Source organism: Bombina bombina, chromosome 8 (assembly GCF_027579735.1).
Source record: "Bombina bombina isolate aBomBom1 chromosome 8, aBomBom1.pri, whole genome shotgun sequence".
Classification (NCBI taxonomy): Eukaryota; Metazoa; Chordata; class Amphibia; order Anura; family Bombinatoridae; genus Bombina; species Bombina bombina.
In genome coordinates, this window is record NC_069506.1 from 75,716,072 (window position 1) to 75,738,285 (window position 22,214).

Sequence of the window (22,214 nt, forward strand, 5' to 3'; positions counted from 1 at the left end):
AATATTAAATTGTTTATAAAAACAAACTTAAAACACATATCTAGCTACATGCCATCCCTGGAAACTATACAGGCGATAAATGATTTTGTTAAACTGGTGAAGGATTTTGAATAACTCCCAGAAAACATTTTGGTCAAGAATAATCTAAGTATTTGTGAAAGAAAGGCCCTTAGGGATCTCATGATGGCCCCCAACATCATAATAATACCTGCTGATAAAGGTGGGAACCTGGTAATAATGGATGAGACCGCTAATGCCAGCTGGGTGATAGGGACCAATATCAGAAACTAAAAACCGATCCCCTTAAAGAGATACAAAATGCTGTTTAAAACTCTTCATGAGGCCAAACAAAAGGGAATAATTACACCTAAAGAATTCTCCTATATGTATCCTGAACATCCAATTATCCCAGTTTTCTATGTGATACCCATCTCCTTAAGAAACTAGATTAGTGTTAAGAGTAACACCCTCCCCTTGTGTCCTTAGACGTTGAGAGCCTATACTCTTTAATTCCGCATATGGAAGGTATTGAGGCTGCTGAATTTTTTTGGAATCCAGGGGCCCAACATATAAAAATCATACAAATAACATAATCACACTGCTCCAATTTGTTCTTTAAAATAATGTGTTTATGTTTGACAACAATATGTTTAAACAAAAAAGAGGTACAGCAATGGGGGCGGTTTGTGCCCCCACTTACGCCTGCTTCCATCTTGGAGCCTGGGAAATTGAAATTTATGAACAATTTGGTACTATCTTTGAGGAAAATGTATCCCTTTGGATACGTTACGTGGACTACATCCTTCTTCTATGGGATGGTCCACTCATAGATCTAAAAGAATTTGTTGGGAAATTGAATAATAATAACAAAAACATTTTCCTAACCTATGAGGTAGATGAGAAAAAGTTGTCATTTCTGGATATTCTCATCAGTAAAGAAGGTAATAACATTTTGACAGAGAACTATAGGAAACTAACATCCACTAATAGCATTTTGCACTCCATAAGTAGTCACCCAGATCATCTAAAGAAAGGTATCCCTTATGGACAGTTCCTTAGGCTCAAAAGGAACTGCTCATCAAAGGCAAAGTATGATAAACACACAGCTTTAATGAAAGCTAGGTTTATTGACCGAGGGTATTCCAAGAAAATTTATTGAAAGAGCAATGTCAAAAGTAAAAAAAATGAAAAGAGTTGAAATATTCTATAAGAATAGGGAAGTCTCCCCTCCCAATGAAAGGATAAGATTCATATCCACTTGCAGTTGCCAATGGGAACCCATAAGAATAATAATGCAAAAGCACTGGCATCTCCTGACCTGCGAAGAAAAAAATAAGGAAAAGGTAGGCCCATTTCCCTTAATGGTAGCATGGAAAGCTCCGAATCTGAAAGACAAATTGGTGAAAAGTATGTACAAAAAAAAGCCCTTCCACAGCTGATTGGCTAAGGAAAGATAGGGGTGTAAAACGTAATTACCCATGTGGCCAACGTGTTTACTTCCCCTTCATAGAAAAATCAAAGACATTTTCTGCAGGAGGGGATAGGGAATTTGATGTTAAATATTTTTTAACTGTAATTCGATGGGAGTAGTTTACTTTGCTCATGCCCCAAATTCTATGTGGGAAAAACGAAAATGGTTTTGAAAGATAGGATCCAAGAACATAGGGATGACATACTGAATGATAGAGATTACTACCATAGCTAGACACTTCAGAGCTTACTACCAATCCAATGCTTCATTACGACAAATAATGGCAATAGATAAAGAGATCACAAATGGTAGAGGAGGGAACAATGATACGGTGCTGTTGCAAAAAGAGACCCACTGGATTTTCACCCTTAAAACTAGATGCCCTAAAGGGTTAAATGAAGAATTTGAGTTTGCTTCTTTTTTTAAAAAGAGAGATATAATCCATTGATAATGATGATCCCTCCACCTTCTTTGAACCCATTAGCGAATAATTACAGTAATATTAATATAAATAAGGTGATTATTTTGCTCATTTCAGGTTATATGAAATATGTTTGACTATGTATATATCTTGTTTCTTTGTATATAGGTTAGAACCATAACCCAGGGATTTAGATAAACCGTATCTTTACAAAACATGTTGTCTTAACAGGCCTTATGGATAGAGTGGGCACCATGTTTGTGTTTGTTTATGACCAGTAAAGTGAATGTCATCAGGTACTAGGTATCTGAACATATGCTAATAATGATGTCATAACAATGGGCGGGGGCATACAGGTATAAAAGGAAGCATCTGTATCACAAAAGAAGCCCTGACGAAGCCCCTGTTTGTAGGAGCATTTGTGGGAGAAACGTGCATTGGCAAGCTCCTGATCATTTTGCACACTCTGTTGCCAAGTCTTATAACTCTGCAATGTCAACCGCCACATGCTAGATGAAAGAGAGGAAAAATGTTTTTGAAATCTGCTGATGTGAGAAAAGTAGTTTCTGCACCAAAGGTCTTCTACTAATATCTGTCCCAGAAGGAGAAAGTGACATATGGATGATCACGTCTGCTGGGAAGATCAGTAACGAAATACAAAAAAGGCAGCCTTGGACAACCTAAAAATTGGGGTCCTCCCCACACTCAGCTGACCGCTCACCTTTGGAAACGTGTAGACCGATGCAGGTGAATGGCATTGGACCAAACGCATATGACACGGATTCCCTACAGTGAAGCGGGTAAGGACATCCTCACGAAAGCCATTTGACAATGGGTATTGATGTGCCAGCTTGCACGAGACGGTAAAGTGTTGCTTAGTCTCTAGACGTGTTGAAGCATTTTGTGGCAAACAGCGGTAACTATGGTTACCATCGGCTTCTGTGTTACTTTCTCTTTTTGTTACAGGCTTTATGAAATCTGAGATACGTTACAGTGTAGCTTTGGTGTGCAACAATCTCAGAATTTGTCATTGACATTTAAGTATCGGGCCTATATGGCTATTATACCATGAACTGGATACTTAAAGCATCTTGCCTTGAGATTCATGTGTTCTGATTTGGGACATTGCTCACAGTCCTAGTATACACCTGTACATCTATTCTAGTGTGTTATGCTTAGGATTGTGCTATTTGTTTATATGAGACATCATAAGAATTTTATCTCCAGCTGTTCCCACCTCCCATAACCTTCCGATCAAGTACCAGCACATTATTTATTTTGCTCCATACAAAAAGAAAGCAGCTCGATCTCCTTTTCCTACAGAGCACCACAATTATGGAACGACCTTACGCACACTTTCAAACCTTCCCCAAGCCTAAAATCCTTTAAGAGATCCCTCTTTGCATATCTCAAAACAGAATGCATGGTTGATTATATATTTCCTACCTGTTCTATATTAAATTTTGCATATATTATGTATTTATATTGGTTTTGTATTTTATTGTACCCTATAGTATCAATGCAATGTTTTGTGGACACAGGACATACCTTGAAAACGAGAGAAATCTCAATGTATCCTTCCTGGTAAAATATTTTATAAATAAATATATTGGCTGGCCAGCTATGTGCATAGGAATGATTTAAATGTATAGTTGTGTATATAGATAGTTCACTCACAATGCAACCTTTTGAAATGCATCAATAAATTTGTTATTTTTTATTAAGAGAGTGCTGTATCCCATCGCTTTATAAAGGATTTTCCTAAATCCTGTCCAATAATTTATGCCTACCTGATAAATTAATTTCTCCAACATTGGTGTGTCCGGTCCACGGCGTCATCCATTACTTGTGGGAAATGTTCTCCCCCACAGGGAAAGGCAAGGAGAGCACACAGCAAGAGCTGTCCATATAGCTCCCCCTCTGGCTCCGCCCCCTAGTCATTCTCCTTGCCGCTCTGAACAAGTAGCATCTACCACGGGGATGGCGAGGAGTTTGTGGTGTTAGTTGTAGTTTTTTATTCTTCTATCAAGAGTTTGTTATTTTAAAATAGTGCTGGCTTGTACTATTTACTCTATAACAGAAAAGTGATGAAGATTTCTGTTTAAGAGGGCTATGATTTTAGCACAAGTAACTAAAATCCATTACTGTTACCACGCAGGACTGTTGAAACAAGAGAACTTCAGTTGGGGGTAACAGTTTGCAGACTCATCTGCTTCAGGTATGACTAGTCTCCTTCTAACACACAGGCTAATGCTAGATACAGTCATTTTTCCCCTCAGGGGAAACGGTAAGCCATTTTTCTTTCACCTCAGCAAAAAAGATAACAGGCTTCCCCTTTTTGTTTTTTATGCTGGTAGACACTGTTAGGGGCTAAATCGATTGGTTTTTATTACAATATTATACATTTGAAATATTTTATAAGCTCACATACACTTGGGAACGTTTTTTATTGATCTGGCTTGTTTTAGACACCTAAATCTAGTCAGGAAGGCCCCTTCACTCTAGTGTGCTGAGGGAGGAAGCCTCATTTTGGCACTTCAGCTGTGCAGTTGAATTTCAAGGCAGTGCATGCAGATTCATGTGAGAGGGTCCTGTGGCTCAGAAAGTGACTCCAAAAGACTTTTTTCTGTGAATGGTGACCCCTAAGGAAGGTAAAGATTGTGGTGTATAAAAACGGTTAAATCCAACAATTAGCTCCGGTTTGCTTGTTTTAAGAGCTAGAGTCTCCATATTTGCCGTGCAATACTTTCTAAGCATTAAGACACTGGGGTCCAAATTTCAGAAAAATCGGATATTGCCTTCATAGTTTTTTGAACATTCAGAAATAAATGTGTCATTTCTCTTAAAGTGTGTTCAGTCCACGGGTCATCCATTACTTATGGGATATATTCTCCTTCCCAACAGGAAGTTGCAAGAGGATCACCCAAGCAGAGCTACTATATAGCTCCTCCCCTCACATGTCATATCCAGTCATTCTCTTGCAACCCTCAACAAAGAAGGAGGTCGCGAGAGGAGTTGGAGTTTTTACTTAATTATTCTTCAATCAAAAGTTTGTTATTTTAAAATGACACCGGAGTGTGCCGTTTTTTGTATCTCAGGCAGTATTTGGAGAAGAATCTGCCTGCGTTTTTCTATGATCTTAGCAGACGTAACTAAGATCCGCTGGCTGTTCTCGACATTCTGAGGAGTAGGGTAACTTCAGAAAGAGGGGAATAGAATGCGGGGTCCCCCGCAAATGAGGTATGTGCAGTACATTATTTTCTGGGAATGGAATTGACTAAGAAAATACTGCTGTTACCCATATGATGTAAGTACAGCCTTAAATGCAGTAGTAGCGACTGGTATCAGGCTGATAAATGTATGCGCAGTTGAGTTATTTTCTAGGGACTAGAATTTGACTGAGAAAATACTGTTAATACTGAAATAATGTTTAAACCTTATCTGCAGTGGAAGCGACTGGTAGCAGGCTTAGTGATAACTTTGCATGATAAGCTTGAGAACCTCCACGTGTTACTAGCATTCAAAATGTTGTTTTTAAAACGTTTACTGGCATGTTATTCGTTTTGTGAGGTACTTTGGTGATAAATCTTTTTGGGCATGATTTTTTTCCACATGGCTAACCGTATTTTCTGCATAGAAACCGTTATATCAGGTCTCCCACTGTTGTAATATGAGTGGGAGGGACCTTGTTTTAGCGCCTTGTTGCGCAGTTAAAATTCTAGCACAGTCTTCCTGTTTCTTCCTCCTTTGATCCAGGACGTCTCTAGAGAGCTCAGGGGTCTTCAAATTCGTTTTTGAGGGAGGTAATCAGTCACAAGCAGATCTGTGACAGTGTGTTTGACTGTGATAAAAGCGTTAAATCTTAATTTGATATCCGTTTTTGGGTATTGAGGGGTTAATCATCCTTTTGCTAATGGGTGCAATTCTCTGCTAATTAATACATTTCTCGTTAAGAATTGTTGACTATAACTGAATTAGTTTTCTTTGTTATTCAACTGTGTTTTTAAAAGTGCTGCAGCGTTTTTTTTATATTGCTTGTAAACTTATTGAAAGTGATTTCCAAGCTTGCTAGCTTCATTGCTAGTCTGTTTAAACATGTCTGATACAGAGGAATCTGCTTGTTCATTATGTTCAAAAGCCGATTTGGAGCCCAATAGAAATATGTGTACCAATTGTATTGATATTACTTTGAATAAAAGTCAATCTGTACCGATAAAGAAATTATCACAAGACAACGAGGGGGAAGTTATGCCGTCTAACTCTCCTCACGTGTCAGTACCTGCGTCTCCCGCTCGGGAGGTGCGTAAGATTGAGGCGCCAAGTACATCAAGGCCCTTACAAATCACTTTACATGATATGGCTAATGTTATGAAAGAAGTATTATACAATATGCCCGAATTAAGAGGCAAGCGCGATAGCTCTGGGTTAAGGACAGAGCGCGCTGATGACACGAGAGCCATGTCTGATACTGCGTCACAATTTGCGGAACATGAGGACGGTGAGCTTCATTCTGTCGGTGACGGTTCTGATCCGGGGAGACCGGATTCAGAAATTTCAAATTTTAAATTTAAGCTACCAAAAAGGCTTACAGAAATTATTAGTAAGGAGTGGGATAGACCCGGTGTGCCCTTTTCCCCTCCTCCGATATTTAGAAAAATGTTCCCTATAGACGCCACCACACGAGACTTATGGCAGACGGTCCCTAAGGTGGAGGGAGCAGTTTTCTACTTTAGCCAAGCGTTACCACTATCCCGGTGTTGGATAGCTGTGCTTTCTCAGATCCAATGGATAAAAAATTAGAGGGTTACCTAAGAAAATGTTTTGTTCAACAAGGTTTTATATTGCAGCCTCTTGCATGCATTGCGCCTGTCACGGCTGCAGCGGCATTCTGGTTTGAGTCTCTGGAAGAGGCGATTCGCACCAGCACCATTGCATGAGACTTTGAGCAAAGTTAGAACGCTTAAACTGGCTAATGCGTTTGTTTCGGATGCCGTAGTGCATTTAACCAAACTTACGGCTAAAAAATTCCGGATTCGCCATTCAGGCGCGCAGGGCGCTATGGCTTAAATCCTGGTCAGCAGATGTAACTTCTAAGTCTAAACTACTTAACATTCCTTTCAAAGGGCAGACCTTATTCGGGCCCGGCTTGAAGGAAATTATTGCTGACATTACGGGAGGTAGAGGGCCACACCCTTCCTCAGGACAGGGCCAATCAAAGGCCCAAACAGTCTAATTTTCGTGCCTTTCGTAAACTTCAAGGCAGGAGCAGCATCAACTTCCTCCACTCCAAAACAGGAAGGAACTACTGCTCGTTACAGACAGGGTTGGAAAGGCAAGCCAGTCATGGAACAAGGGCAAGCAGGCCAGAAAGCCTACTTCAACCCCTAAGACAGCATGAAGACAGGGCCCTCCCTCTCCGGAGACGGATCTAGTGGGGGGCAGACTTTCTCTCTTCGCCCAGGCCTGGGCAAGAGATGTACAGGATCCCTGGACGTTGGAGATTATATCTCAGGGATACCTTCTGGATTTCAAAACTTCTCCTCCACATGGGAGGTTTTCATCTGTCAAGGTTATCAACAAACCTAGTAAAGAAAGAGGCATTTCTACAATGTGTACAAGACCTCTTAGTGATGGGAGTGATCCACCCAGTTCCGCGAACGGAACAAGGACAAGGGTTTTACTCAAATCTATTTGTGGTTCCCAAAAAAGAGGGAACCTTCAGACCAATCTTAGACGTAAAAATCTTAAACAAATTCCTAAGGGTTCCATCGTTCAAGATGGAAACCATTCGGACCATCCTGCCCATGATCCAAGAGGGTCAATATATGACCACAGTGGACTTAAAGGATGCCTACCTTCACATACCGATTCACAAAGATCATTATCGGTACCTAAGATTTGCCTTTCTAGACAGGCATTACCAGTTTGTAGCTCTTCCCTTCGGGTTAGCTACGGCCCCGAGAATTTTTACAAAGGTTCTGGGCTCACTTCTGGCGGGTACTAAGACCACGAGGCATAGCGGTGGCTCCGTACCTAGACGACATTCTGATTCAAGCGTCAAGTTTTCAAAATGCAAAGTCTCATACAGAGATAGTTCTAGCATTTCTGAGGTCGCATGGGTGGAAAGTGAACGTGGAAAAGAGTTCTCTGTTACCGCTCACAAGGGTTCCTTTTCTAGGGACTCTTATAGATTCTGTAGAGATGAAGATTTACCTGACGGAGTCCAGGTTATCAAAGATTCTCAATGCTTGCCGTGCCCTTCACTCCATTCCAAGCCCATCAGTAGCTCAGTGTATGGAAGTAATCAGCTTGATGGTCGCCGGGCAATGGACATAGTGCCATTTGCGCCGCCTGCATCTCAGACCGCTGCAACTATGCATGCTAAGTCAGTGGAACGGGGATTACTCAGATCTGTCCCCTTTGCTAAATCTGGACCAGGAGACCAGAGATTCTCTTCTCTGGTGGTTGTCACGGGTTCATCTGTCCGAAGGAATGACCTTTCGCAGACCAGATTGGACGGTTGTAACAACAGATGCCAGCCTTCTAGGCTGGGGAGCAGTCTGGAACTCCCTGAAGGCTCAGGGATCGTGGACTCAGGAGGAGAAACTCCTACCAATCAACATTCTAGAATTAAGAGCAATATTCAATGCTCTTCTAGCTTGGCCTCAGTTAGCAACACTGAGGTTCATCAGGTTTCAGTCGGACAACATCACGACTGTGGCTTACATCAATCATCAAGGGGGAACCAGGAGTTCCCTAGCGATGTTGGAAGTCTCGAAGATAATTCGCTGGGCAAAGTCACACTCTTGCCACCTGTCAGCGATCTACATCCCAGGTGTGGAGAACTGGGAAGCGGATTTTCTAAGTCGCCAGACTTTTCATCCGGGGGAGTGGGAACTACACCCGGAGGTATTTGCTCAACTGATTCGTCGTTGGGGCAAACCGGATCTGGATCTTATGGCATCTCGCCAGAACGCCAAGCTTCCTCGTTACGGATCCAGGTCCAGGGACCCAGGAGCGGTGCTGGTAGATGCACTTGCAGCCCCTTGGGTTTTCAACATAGCTTATGTGTTTCCAACCTTTTCCGATGCTACCCTCGACTGATTGCCAGGATCAAACAGGAGAGAGCATCAGTGATTCTGATAGCGCCTGCGTGGCCACGCAGGACCTGGTATGCAGACCTAGTGGACATGTCGTCCTGTCCACCATGGTCTCTACCTCTGAGGCAGGACCTTCTAATTCAGGGTCCTTTCAACCATCCAAACCTAATTTCTCTGAGGCTGACTGCTTGGAGATTGAACGCTTGATTCTATCAAAGCGTGGGTTTTCGGATTCGGTTATTGATACATTGATACAGGCTCGGAAACCTGTTACCAGAAAAATTTACCACAAGATATGGCGTAAATATTTATATTGCTGTGAATCCAAGAGTTACTCATGGAGTAAGGTTAGGATTCCTAGGATATTGTCTTTTCTACAAGAGGGGTTTAGAAAAGGGCTTATCCGCTAGTTCACTAAAGGGACAGATTTCTGCTCTGTCTATTCTTTTACACAAGCGTCTGGCAGGAAATCCAAACGTTCCAGGCTTTTTTGTCAGGCTTTGGCTAGGATTAAGCCTGTGTTTAAGGCTGTTGCTCCTTCCGTGGAGCTTAAACTTGGTTCTTAAAGTTCTTCAGGGTGTTCCGTTTGAACCCCCTTCATTCCATTGATATTAAGCTTTTATCTTGGAAAGTTCTGTTTTTGATGGCTATTTCCTCGGCTCGAAGAGTCTCGGAGTTATCTGCCTTACATTGTGATTCTCCTTATCTGATCTTTCATTCAGACAAGGTAGTCCTGCGTACTAAACCTGGGTTTTTGCCTAAGGTTGTTTCTAACAGGAATATCAATCAAGAGATTGTTGTTCCCATCATTTGTGGGTCCTATTCCTTCTCAAAGAAGGAACGTCTTTTGCATAATCTAGACGTGGTCCGTGCCCTGAAGTTCTACTTACAGGCAACATAAAGATTTTCGACAAACTTCTTCCCTGTTTGTCGTTTACTCTGGACAGATGAGAAGATCAAAAGGCTTCGGCTACCTCTCTCTCTTTTTGGCTTCGTAGCATAATACGTTTAGCCTATGAGACTGCTGGACAGCAGCCTCCTGAAAGATTACAGCTCATTCCACTAGAGCTGTGGCTTCCACTTGGGCCTTTAAAAATGAGGCCTCTGTTGAACAGATTTGCAAGGCTGCAACTTGGTCTTCACTTCATACTTGTTCCAAATTTTTACTATAGCAGGTTTTGCTATAGTAGCGCGGAGGGCGCTTTGGCCTAAAATCCTGGTCGGCAGATGGTGTCGTCCAAGACTAAGCTACTGAATATTCCTTTCATGGGTGAAGACCCTTTTTGGGCGGAATTGAAGGAAATTATTTCAGACAATCACTGGGGGTAAGGGCCATGCCCTCCCACAGGATAGGCCTTTTAAGGCTAAGAACAAGTCCTAATTTTCGTTCCTTTCGCAATTTCAGGAACGGACCGGCTAATAACTCCACTACCGCTAGACAAGAGGTAACGCCGGCCCAGCCCAAAACTGCTTAGAAGCCGATGCAAGGCTGGAACAAGGGTAAACAAACCAAGAAACCTGCTGCTGCTACCAAGACAGCATGAAGGGGGTAGTCCCCGATCCGGGACCCGGATCTGGTAGGGGGCAGACTATCTCTCTACGCTCAGGCTTGGGCAAGTGATGTTCTGGATCCCTGGGCACTAGAGTTAGTTTCCAAGGGATACCTGTTAGAATTCAAGGGACTTCCTCCAAAGGGAAGGTTCCACCTGTCTCGCTTATCTTCAAGACCAAGATAAAGTAAACAGGCATTCTTACATTGTGTAAGAGACCTATCAAAGATGGGAAGTGATAAACAGGTCTAGGGTTTTACTCAAACCTGGTTTGTGGTTCCCAAAAAAGAGGGAACATTCAGGCCAATTCTGGATTTAAAGATATTAAACAAGTTCCTCAGAGTTCCATCCTTCAAGATGGAAACCATTCGGACAATCTTACCAACAATCCAGCAGGGTCAATTTTTGACTACCGTGGATCTAAAGGATACGTATCTGCATATCCCAATCCACAAATCTCATCATCAGTTCCTGAGGTTCGCCTTTCTGGACAAACATTACCAGTTTGTGGCTCTTCCATTCGGTTTAGCCACCACTCCCAGAATTTTCACAAAGGTGCTAGGGTCCCTTCTAGCGGTCCTAAGACCGAGGGGCATCGCTGTAGCACCTTATCTAGACGACATCCTAATCCAAGCGTCGTCTCTTTCCAAAGCGAGGGCTCATACAGACATTGTGTTGGCTTTTCTCAGATCTCACGGGTGGAAGGTGAACATAGAAAAAAGTTCACTGTCACCGTCCACAAGGGTTCCTTTTCTGGGAACAATAATAGATTCTGTGGAAATGAAGATCTTTCTCAAAGACGTCAGAAAGACAAAGCTTCTAAAAGCTTGTCGAGTTCTTCACTCTATTCCTCAACCCTCCATAGCTCAATGCATGGAAGTAATAGGACTAATGGTCGCAGCAATGGATGTGGTTCCTTTTGCTCGAATTCATCTAAGACCATTACAGCTGTGAATGCTCAATCAGTGGAATGGGGACTATACAGACTTGTCTCCCCAAATTCAAGTAGACCAGGTAACCAGGGACTCACTTCTCTGGTGGTTGACCCAGGATCACCTGTCTCAGGGAATGAGTTTCCGCAGACCGGAGTGGGTCATCGTCACGACCGACGCCAGCCTCTTGGGGTGGGGTGCGGTCTGGGACTCTCTGAAAGCTCAGGGCCTATGGTCGCAGGAAGAGTCGCTTCTCCCGATAAACATTTTGGAACTAAGAGCTATATTCAATGCGCTCCTGGCTTGGCCTCAGCTAGCGGAAGCAAGGTTCATAAGATTTCAGTCGGACAACATAACGACTGTTGCGTACATCAATCATCAGGGGGGAACAAAGAGTTCCCTAGCGATGAAGGAAGTAACCAAGATAATCCAATGGGCAGAAAATCACTCCTGCCATCTATCTGCTATTCACATCCCAGGAGTAGACAACTGGGAGGCGGACTATTTGAGTCGTCAGACTTTCCATCCGGGGGAGTGGGAACTCCATCCGGAGGTCTTTGCTCAGTTAACCCAATTATGGGGCATTCCAGACATGGATCTAATGGCGTCCCGTCAGAACTTCAAGATTCCTTGCTACAGGTCCAGATCCAGGGATCCCAAGGCGACTCTAGTGGATGCATTAGTGGCGCCTTGGTCGTTCAACCTAGCATATGTGTTTCCACCGTTTCCTCTCCTCCCCAGGCTCATAGCCAGGATCAAACAGGAGAAGGCCTCAGTGATTCTGATAGCTCCTGCGTGGCCACGCAGGACTTGGTATGCAGACCTGGTGAATATGTCATCGGCTCCACCATGGAAGCTACCTTTGAGACAGGACCTTCTAGTACAAGGTCCATTCGAACATCCCAATCTAGTTTCTCTGCAGCTGACTGCTTGGAAATTGAACGCTTGATTTTATCCAAGCGTGGGTTTTCAAATTCTGTGATTGATACTATGGTCCAAGCCAGAAAACCTGTGACTAGAAAGATTTACCATAAAATATGGAAAAAATATATCTGTTGGTGTGAATCCAAAGGATTCTCCTGGAGTAAGATTAAAATTCCAAAGATTCTCTTCTTTCTCCAAGAAGGTTTGGATAAAGGATTGTCAGCTAGTTCTCTAAAAGGACAGATTTCTGCATTATCCGTCTTGTTGCACAAACGACTGGCAGCTTTGCCAGATGTACAAGCTTTTGTTCAGGCTTTGGTTAGAATCAAGCCTGTTTACAGACCCATGACTCCTCCTTGGAGTCTAAATTTAGTTCTTTCAGTTCTTCAAGGGGTTCCGTTTGAACCTTTACATTCCATAGATATTAAGTTACTATCTTGGAAAGTTCTGTTTTTGGTTGCTATTTCTTCTGCTAGAAGAGTTTCTGAATTATCTGCTTTGCAGTGTGATCCACCCTATTTGGTGTTCCATTCAGATAAGGTTGTTTTGCGTACTAAGCCTGGTTTTCTTCCAAAAGTTGTTTCCAACAAGAACATCAACCAGGAAATAGTTGTTCCTTCTTTGTGTCCGAATCCAGTTTCAAAGAAGGAACGTTTTTTACACAATTTAGATGTTGTTCGTGCTTTAAAGTTCTATTTAGAAGCAACAAAAGATTTTAGACAAACCTCATCCTTGTTTGTCGTTTACTCTGGTAAGAGGAGAGCTCAAAAAGCTACTGCTACCTCTCTGTCTTTCTGGCTGAAAAGCATTATCCGCTTGGCTTATGAGACTGCCGGACGGCAGCCTCCTGACCGTATCACAGCTCACTCTACTAGGGCTGTGGCTTCCACATGGGCCTACAAGAACGAGGCTTCTGACCAGATATGTAAGGCAGCGACTTGGTTTTCTCTGCACACTTTTGCCAAATTCTACAAATTTGATACTTTCGCTTCTTCGGAGGCTATTTTTGGGAGAAAGGTTTTGCAAGCCGTGGTGCCTTCCGTTTAGGTAACCCGATTTGCTCCCTCCCTTCATCCGTGTCCTAAAGCTTTGGTATTGGTTCCCACAAGTAATGGATGACGCTGTGGACCGGAGACACCAATGTTGGAGAAAACAGAATTTATGCTTACCTGATAAATTACTTTCTCCAACGGTGTGTCCGGTCCACGGCCCGCCCTGGTTTTTTTAATCAGGTTGAAAAATTTTTCTTTATACACTACAGTCACCACGCCACCCTATAGTTTCTCCTTTTTCTCCTAACCGTCGGTCGAATGACTGGGGGGCGGAGCCAGAGGGGGAGCTATATGGACAGCTCTTGCTGTGTGCTCTCCTTGCCTTTCCCTGTGGGGGAGAACATTTCCCACAAGTAATGGATGACGCCGTGGACCGGACACACCGTTGGAGAAAGTAATTTATCAGGTAAGCATAAATTCTGTTTTCTTTCATGCTGGTGAGAGTCCACAAAACCCCACACTTTCTTTTTTTGAGGGTCTTTATTTTCTTTTTTAAGCACGTCTTTTTCCCTGCTCCTTTTTTGGGCTCTTGCTCTGTTCCTTTCTTCCTTTCTGCTTGGCTATGCGTAAAACTGAGGTATGTTTGAGAGGGAGGGGTTATATAGAGCTCTAGGGGTTCGTGAATCTTTCCCTCCTCCAAGGGGTAGGGTAGTATCGTGGACTCTCAGCACCATGATAGAAATTAATTTATCAGGTAAGCATAAATTATGTTTTTATGTCCCTTTAAGACAACATTTTACAGACTGTAGCATGGTACACAAGTATCAACGTTTAAACAATTAATAAATCATTGATATAATGAGGTATTCAGGGCAAATATTAGCCTGAGAATAATAAATGCATGTATTTACTTTATACAATTGCTATTAGTTGTTTAAATATTGAAAGGGTAACATTTTAATGTCCATAAAGCAGTTGGTGCTGCCATATTGTAACTTAAGTTTCTTTTTCTGCTAAAGGGACAGTCTAGTCAAAATTAAACTTTCATGATTCAGATAGGGCATGCGATTTTAAACAACTTTCCAATTGACTTTTTTCATTAAATTTGCTTGGTGGTATTTTTGAAAAGCTAAACCTAGGTAGGCTCAAACTGATTTCTAAACAGTTGAAAACTGCCTCCTAGCTCAGAGCATTTTAAAAGTTGTTCACAGTTAGACAGTGTTAGTTCATGTGTGTCATATAGATAACATTGTGCTCACTCCCATGGAGTTATTTAGGAGTCTGCACTGATTGGCTAAACTGTATGTCCGTCAAAAGCACTGAGATAAGGGGGCAGTCTGGAGAGGCTTGGATACAAAGTAATCAAAGAGGTAAAACATATATTAATATAACAGTGCTGGTTATGCTAAACTGGGGGATGGGTAATAAAGGGATTATCTATCTTTTTAAACAATACAAATTCTGGTGTAGACTGTCCCTTAAGGCCAATTAGGGACAGTTATAAATGTCTTACTGGAGTGTGCAACAATGACTGTGTGGAATACTGATGTGTCTGCGCTTCCACTTTTAATAGGAATTTAGGAAGTCATAATATTCAAGAATTAAAGTACAGGAAAAGGGAACAAAATAAATAATTAAAGTTTATTATGAAGTTGTTTTACTTCATATAGTTATACATTATATATTAATATTTTGAAGGTGTTTTAATGTCCCTTTAAAGATTTTTTTGTGTGTGTGTTATCACATATTCAAAGCTGATCATCTATTTGTATTATATCCTCTAAATAGACTTGTGATTCAGCTTCAGGGTACTTTGTGTGTTCATCTGTTTTATTTAATGAATATGTTCTTTATTTTTAGTTTATTGCCTTTTTTGTGTGGGGAGAGAGATGAATCCTTTACAGAAGAAGGTTTGGGATCTCCATTATTGGAAAACACTGTCCCATGCTGAAGAGATGTGAGCACTGCAAACAGGTAAAATGTCCTTTTATAATCATCACCATTGATGATTTAGCCTTTGTAAGTTATTTTAAAATAATACAGTACAGGCCTATAGTGATCAATTATCATGGCTTATTTAAATTGTTAAAGGGACATTGTACACTAGATTATTTTTGCATAAATACTTTGTAGATATCCCATCTGAGAGGTTTTTGTAACAATTTATAATTTTGCTTATTTTTAAATAACATTGTGCTGATTTTCAGACTCCTAGCCAAGCCCCAAAGCTTTAGATGTATACTGATGTCTGCAGATTCATGTTGCTCTGGTTTTTCTAATGGGTCCTTTTATAAGCAAGGGATGGGGGAGTGTCTGCTCATCTTATTTACCAGCCCCTTTCACTTGGTGTCCCAGGCCAACCTCATCAACAGTGCTAAACTGGGAACTCTAAGGAAGTTTTTAAAGTTTTTTATACTGGATTTTTATATCAGTATCTGTGCTATTTCTTCTTTATAGTAGTGTCTATTACACGCAGTTTATGGAAATTAGTGTATACTGTCCCTATAAGGTGATTATATTTGTTAGGATGCTACAGCTATTGCAGATTCCCCTGTCTCTCCATTGTACTCACAGGTGTATGGTGCAGAAAATAATAACAGCACTGGATACACACAAAGGAAAAAATAGTGTACCTTACCCCTGTTTCCATAAAGAGTGGTTTAATTGACATGTTTGTTGACTATAAAGTTATTCTGTCAAGAATACAAGGCTATCAGTTATTCATTATTTATGGGGGGGGACAAAAAGCCACAGTCATCTGGGCATTTGATACTGTCCAATATCAAAAACTGTTCAGTAGCAAGAGAGGTGACAATGCTAATCTTTGAGATGTAGTTGCAGGTAAGAACTGGCAATTTCCTCGGCACTTAAAGAATGCAAACAAGCCAGTCACCAGTAAATTAGTGTTTCTGGTCTGGTTTCTGTTAGGTTCATTGTTGTCATTCAATGATGTAGTATGAGAGTCCTCTTAATCTCAAATTTCTGGCAGATTATGGCAAACTAGTCCTAAGCCCGTGTACACGGGACATTTTTTTGCAGTACAGCGGTTCCACCCCCTTGCTTTCTCTCTATCCCCCCTCTCTTTTGCTCTCTCTGCCCCCTCTCTTTTGCTCTCTCTCTCTCCCCTCTATTTTGCTCTCTCTCCCCCTCTCTTTTGCTCTTTCTGCCTCTCTTTTGCTCTCTCTCCCCCTCTCTTTTGCTCTCTCTCCCCCTCTCTTTTGGCTGTCTCTCTCCCTCTCTTTTGATCTCTTTATCCCCCCTCTTTTGCTCTCACACCCCCTTTCTTTTGCTTTCTTTCGTCCCTCTCTTTTGCTCTCTCTCTCCCCCCCCTTTTGCTTTCTCCCCCCCATTTCTTTTGCTCTCTCCACCTTTCTTTTGCTGTCTCTCCATACCCCCTCTTTTGCTCTCTCCCCATTCTTTTTCTCTCCCACCCCCCTCTCTTTTGCTGTCTCTCTCCTTATCCCCCCCTCTTTTGAGCTCGTCGTCGCCGGCCCCCGCCCGCGATAAGCCCGGCCCTGACCGCAGCATGTCCAGCCCCGTCCCCATTAGCGCACGGTCGGCCCAGATGCCAAGTCAGTGTGTTTGCTCCTCGCGCAGTCTCTACTGCGCATGACAGGCTTCGGACAAACACACTTGGCCTTTTATATTATAGGATGCCTTTTCAGGAAATCTCTCAAGCCTCAGCCTTGGCTCTTTCTGTCTCACCTCTCTACACACAGTTTCCAGATTGTTCTTCAACCTCTGGTCTATTTTACTCTTCTTTCAGGCCTAAATCCTCTTTAGAACTTAATCTCACTGGGCCCCAGGGGCAAAGTCTGTGGCAGGGCCCTCATTTGATCAAAAACCCTTTCCAAAGCATAGCTAATGCGCTATACAGGCATACATCGTTTATTGCACTCGCGTTTATTGCACTTCACAGATATTGCTCTTCTTATAAATAGAAGGTTTGTGGCAAACACGATGCACACCATAGGTGTCGCTACAGGGGGGCTAGGCGGTGGCATAGTGCCCCCCTTAGATTATTCTTTGCCCCCCCCCCCACCTGAATTAAAAAGATTAGGTTGCCACAAGGGCGCCAAATTTGCAAAGTGAAACCGTGCGCAAGTCCATCCTGCCATGATTGTAGGTAATTAAAGCATGAGCGGGAGAGCAGGGGCGAACTAGTCCCTGAGGTAAGTTTGTTTAGAGCTGCCTGGGGCAGAGAGCGCACAGCAAGGCATGTCAGGAGGAGCACATGGAAGGGCTGGCTGCTGCTTTATAAAGGCAACAAAGAGGGAGCTTATATCTGTGAGTGCATTCTAGGGATCCACAGCGACATCAGAGATTTTTATGTGCAAGTCCAGAATCTTATTGTCTCTCCCGCTGTGCCCTGTAAGTTAGCCCATAGCCCATAGTAACCACATTGCCTCTGCTTCTGCTTGTTTCTTTAGTACCTACGTGTACATTTATTTTTAAAATACACAGTATGTTTATCCACTTCATAAACTGAGCTGTGCAGTGTGCAACCAAGTCAATTTACTGTGCTCACACACATAACAATTGCTGGATGGTACCACTGACTGATGGTGACTGGCTCTAAACTGTGAGTGTGTGTTTATGAACAAACATCCCCTCCCCCTTAGTTAGCAGCCGAATGTGTTGTTTTTAATGACATAGAATTGGGAGGGGCGGAGTTCAGAACTAGCGCAAGATTGAAAGACAGTGAGTGTACTTCAGTAGACCAGGGGATTCCTTCAGGTTCCTATTCTAGCAAAGCAGCAGGTATTTTAATGTGTGGTGGATTAGTGGCAAGAGTGCAGGCTATTTAACCTTTTATAGTTTACAAGACTTGGCATCCCTTGTACTGACATGCTGGGCAACTTCTCTTTACATTATATTATTATCTGCTATCTTTATAGTATATTTTATTCTGTTGATTTATATTATAGTATTCCCTATTTACATTTATATTATATTATTATCTATATAAAAAAAAAATTTTCTCTACATGCATTTATATTTTTCTCTGTATCAATTATTTATTTTATTTTCTCTGTACACATTTATATTTGTGATATTATTCACTGCATTTATATTATATATTACTATTATTTTTGCTGTACTTGACTTTAAATCTCACTGTATACTCTATATAGATTATGGGACATTCTAAAAGTGACATGCCCTAATTTGTTTACAGAATTACACTTTTGCATTACTGACCCTAGATAACTATATGTTTAACCCTTGTAGAGGTGTTAAATACATAGACAAAGCCCCACTCAACAGCTAAAACACTGCAGCTCCAACAACTCCTTAGCAGGAAACTGTGATTGGTGGCCCCTGACTCCTGACCATTCATGTCCTGCAATTATGTGGATCCAGAGTGGGAATTTACCTATGTGTATAACTCCTATGCAGGGGTTAAATACATAGTTATTCAAGGTCAGTAAAGAATGTACAATGTCATGTTTGCATCATGTATCCCATTAACCCTGTTTAAATTGGGAGCAGCCTTAGGTTTTAGCATTATTTTCTGTGTTACTGGTATTTTGTTATTCTATATGTAAACCCATCTATAACTGAGGAGATATTTTCTTATATTATTATACTTATTAGTAATTAATTCCTTGGCATATGGGTCAGTCTCTCCTTATACTATTATTGGTTTATATATTAAACTGGTTGCATGGCTTGTTTCTAACAGTGGGATTGGCTGGTTATTACTTATATTCCATGTTTGCATTACCTACTAGGGTTGTCAGGCATCAAGTATTCCAACTGACAGTCCAGTAATTTAGCAGGCTGTCTAGTAAAATCTTCACAAAAGTACTGGACACTTAAATGTACAGCAGCTGAAGATTAAAAATGATTGATGTGTAACTAGCAGCCATGGGGTAAAATGACTGCTCAGTTGTGTATAATACACATGGTTGGACCAAAGTGGGGGCTATGGGGGGGGGGCGAGGTAGTGTTGTGTGACCCCACCTACCATTTGCCAAATTGTCCAGTATTTTTGTGTTGGACAGCTGGCAACCCTAAGTGCACCATGAAGGCTGGTTGAATTTGAATAGTGCAATGTAGCTTACTAGCCACGCGTATTGGAATGTTCATCATTCCTCTCCTCCCTAGTCCCCGTGGCTGAAGTTTCCTTCCTGCCCGCTGTTCTCTAGAATACAGGAGACTTGCATACTGCATTACTCTGGTATTTTGAATCTTATTTTTTTTGTTTTTTATATATAGTGGCATGATTTAATGGTTAAAATTATTAGTGCCCCCCCCAGTTTTTACTGTGATATCTTATGTGCCCCCCTATATATTTTTCCTAGAGTCGCCACTGGTGCACACATACAAACACATGTACATACACACACATATACGCACAAACATATATTTATAGTAAAATAGCTACTTAAATACATCCCATTGAAAGTGTGATCATTTAGTAAGCAATATCTACTATTACAAATGATTTTAGGCATCTCCATGAATTACAAATTACAAAACAGCAGCTGTAGATGCAAATACTATAAAGCAACTTGATAAGAGAGAGAGAGAAAGGAGGGTTAGAAACAAAGATAACAGCACACTGGAAAGCTGTAATAGCTGGGGTGTGACCTGACCCTTGACCTGCATAAGCTGCACCTTCCATCAATCAGTGGAGGGAAATATACTACTAGACAGCTCAGATCCCGCAGCTATTTAGGAACATCAGGAGGTGACACTGGCCCAATTTATCAATAGTCTGGCGAACCTGATCCGACAGTGCGGATCAGGTCCGCCAGACCTCGCTGAATACGGCGAGCAATACGCTCGCCATATTCAGCTTTGCACCAGCAGCTCACAAGAGCTGCTGGTGCAACGCCGCCCCCTTTAGACTCGCGGCCAATCGGCCTCCAGCAGGGGGGGTGTCAATTAAACCCGATCGTACTGGATCGGGTTGATTCCGGCGATGTCTGTCCGCCCTGCTCTGAGCAGGGAGGACAGGGTTATGGAGCAGCAGTGTTTGTGACCGCTGCTTCATAACTGCTGTTTCTGGTGAGCCTGCAGCTCGCCAGAAACACGGGGCATCAAGCTCCATTCCAAAATAAGATTCCATAGATAGGCCCCACTGAATGTTCCTAAATCTGGTGTTGCTGCCCTGCTCCTCCCACCTACTCCTTCCCCTCTCATAAAAAGAAGCCTATGCGGTCCTATTTCCCTGGTGGAATTCTATGAAACCAGTATTTATGTACTTTTCGTATGGGAACGAGATGCATAAATTACAAAACTTAACAATTAAAATTGTAATTAAAAAAAGTCATACAAAACGAATGATTTAACCAGTCACACAAAATTGTATTTGTTAAGGTGTCAAATATCGTAACAAAATTGTTCACCAAAAATCGTATTTTATAAAAAACATAAAATTCACCAAAATTTGCATTAAATATGCACAGTGTAAATCGTAATTTCAGTACACTGGATGCGCAAAAAACACACGAGTACAAAATGCAAAGCGTAATTGCTGTTTCTCTTGTAAGGTGTATCCAGTCCACGGATCATCCATTACTTGTGGGATATTCTCATTCCCATCAGGAAGTTGCAAGAGGACACCCACAGCAGAGCTGTTATATAGCTCCTCCCCCTAATTGCCATATCCAGTCATTCTCTTGCACTCTCAACAAGCATGGAGGTAGTAAGAAGAGAGTGGTGAATTATAGTAGTTTCTTTCATGTAATTAGCAAGAGTCCATGAGCTAGTGACGTATGGGATATACAATTCCTACCAGGAGGGGCAAAGTTTCCCAAACCTCAAAAGCCTATAAATACACCCCTCACCACACCCACAATTCAGTTTTACAAACTTTGCCTCCTATGGAGGTGGTGAAGTAAGTTTGTGCTAGATCTCGTTGATATGCGCTCCGCAGCAAGTTGGAGCCCGGTTTTTCCTCTCAGCGTGCAGTGAATGTCAGAGGGATGTGAGGAGAGTATTGCCTATTTGAATGCAGTGATCTCCTTCTACGGTGGTCTATTTCATAGGTTCTCTGTTATCGGTCGTAGAGATTCATCTCTTACCTCCCTTTTCAGATCGACGATATACTCTTATATATACCATTACCTCTACTGATTCTCGTTTTCAGTACTCGGTTTGGCTTTCTACAAACATGTAGATGAGTGTCCTGGGGTAAGTAAATGTTATTTTCTGTGACACTCTAAGCTATGGTTGGGCACTTTGTTTATAAAGTTCTAAATATATGTATTTATAACATTTTTTTGCCATGACTCAGAATGTTCTACATTCCTTATTTTTCAGACAGTCAGTTTCATATTTGGGGATAATGCATTTCAATTAATCATTTTTTCTTACCTTAAATTTGACTTTTTCCTTGTGGGCTGTTAGGCTCGCGGGGGCTGAAAATGCTTCATTTTTATTGCGTCATTCTTGGCGCAGACTTTTTTTGGCGCAAAAAATATTTTCCGTTTCCGGCGTCATAACGTGTCGCCGGAAGTTGCGTCATTTTTTGACGTTATTTTGCGCCACAAGATGTCGGCGTTCCGGATGTGGCGTCATTTTTGGCGCCAAATAATGTGGGCGTCTTATTTGCGCCAAAATATATGGGTGTCATTTTTGTCTCCACATTAATTTAAGCTCATTTTCATTGCTTCTGGTTGCTAGAAGCTTGTTCTTTGCATATTTTCCCATTCCTGAAACTGTCATTAAGGAATTTGATCAATTTTGCTTTATATGTTGTTTTTTCTCTTACATATTGCAAGAAGTCTCACGTGTGCATCTGAGTCAGAAGATACTACAGGAAAATCGCTGTCTAGTGCTGGATCTACCAAAGCTAAGTGTATCTGCTGTA

General features: G+C 41.8%; 1 protein-coding gene across 1 annotated transcript in view; it reads left to right on the forward strand.

The window, feature by feature from the left end:
• CEP104 (centrosomal protein 104) overlaps positions 1 to 22,214 on the forward strand; it is a 581,941-nt gene that overhangs the window by 372,874 nt on the left and 186,853 nt on the right. The window contains 3 exon segments of the mRNA XM_053690408.1: positions 15,251 to 15,305; positions 15,307 to 15,321; positions 15,323 to 15,364. Of these exon segments, the coding sequence (XP_053546383.1) occupies positions 15,251 to 15,305; positions 15,307 to 15,321; positions 15,323 to 15,364 (112 nt within the window).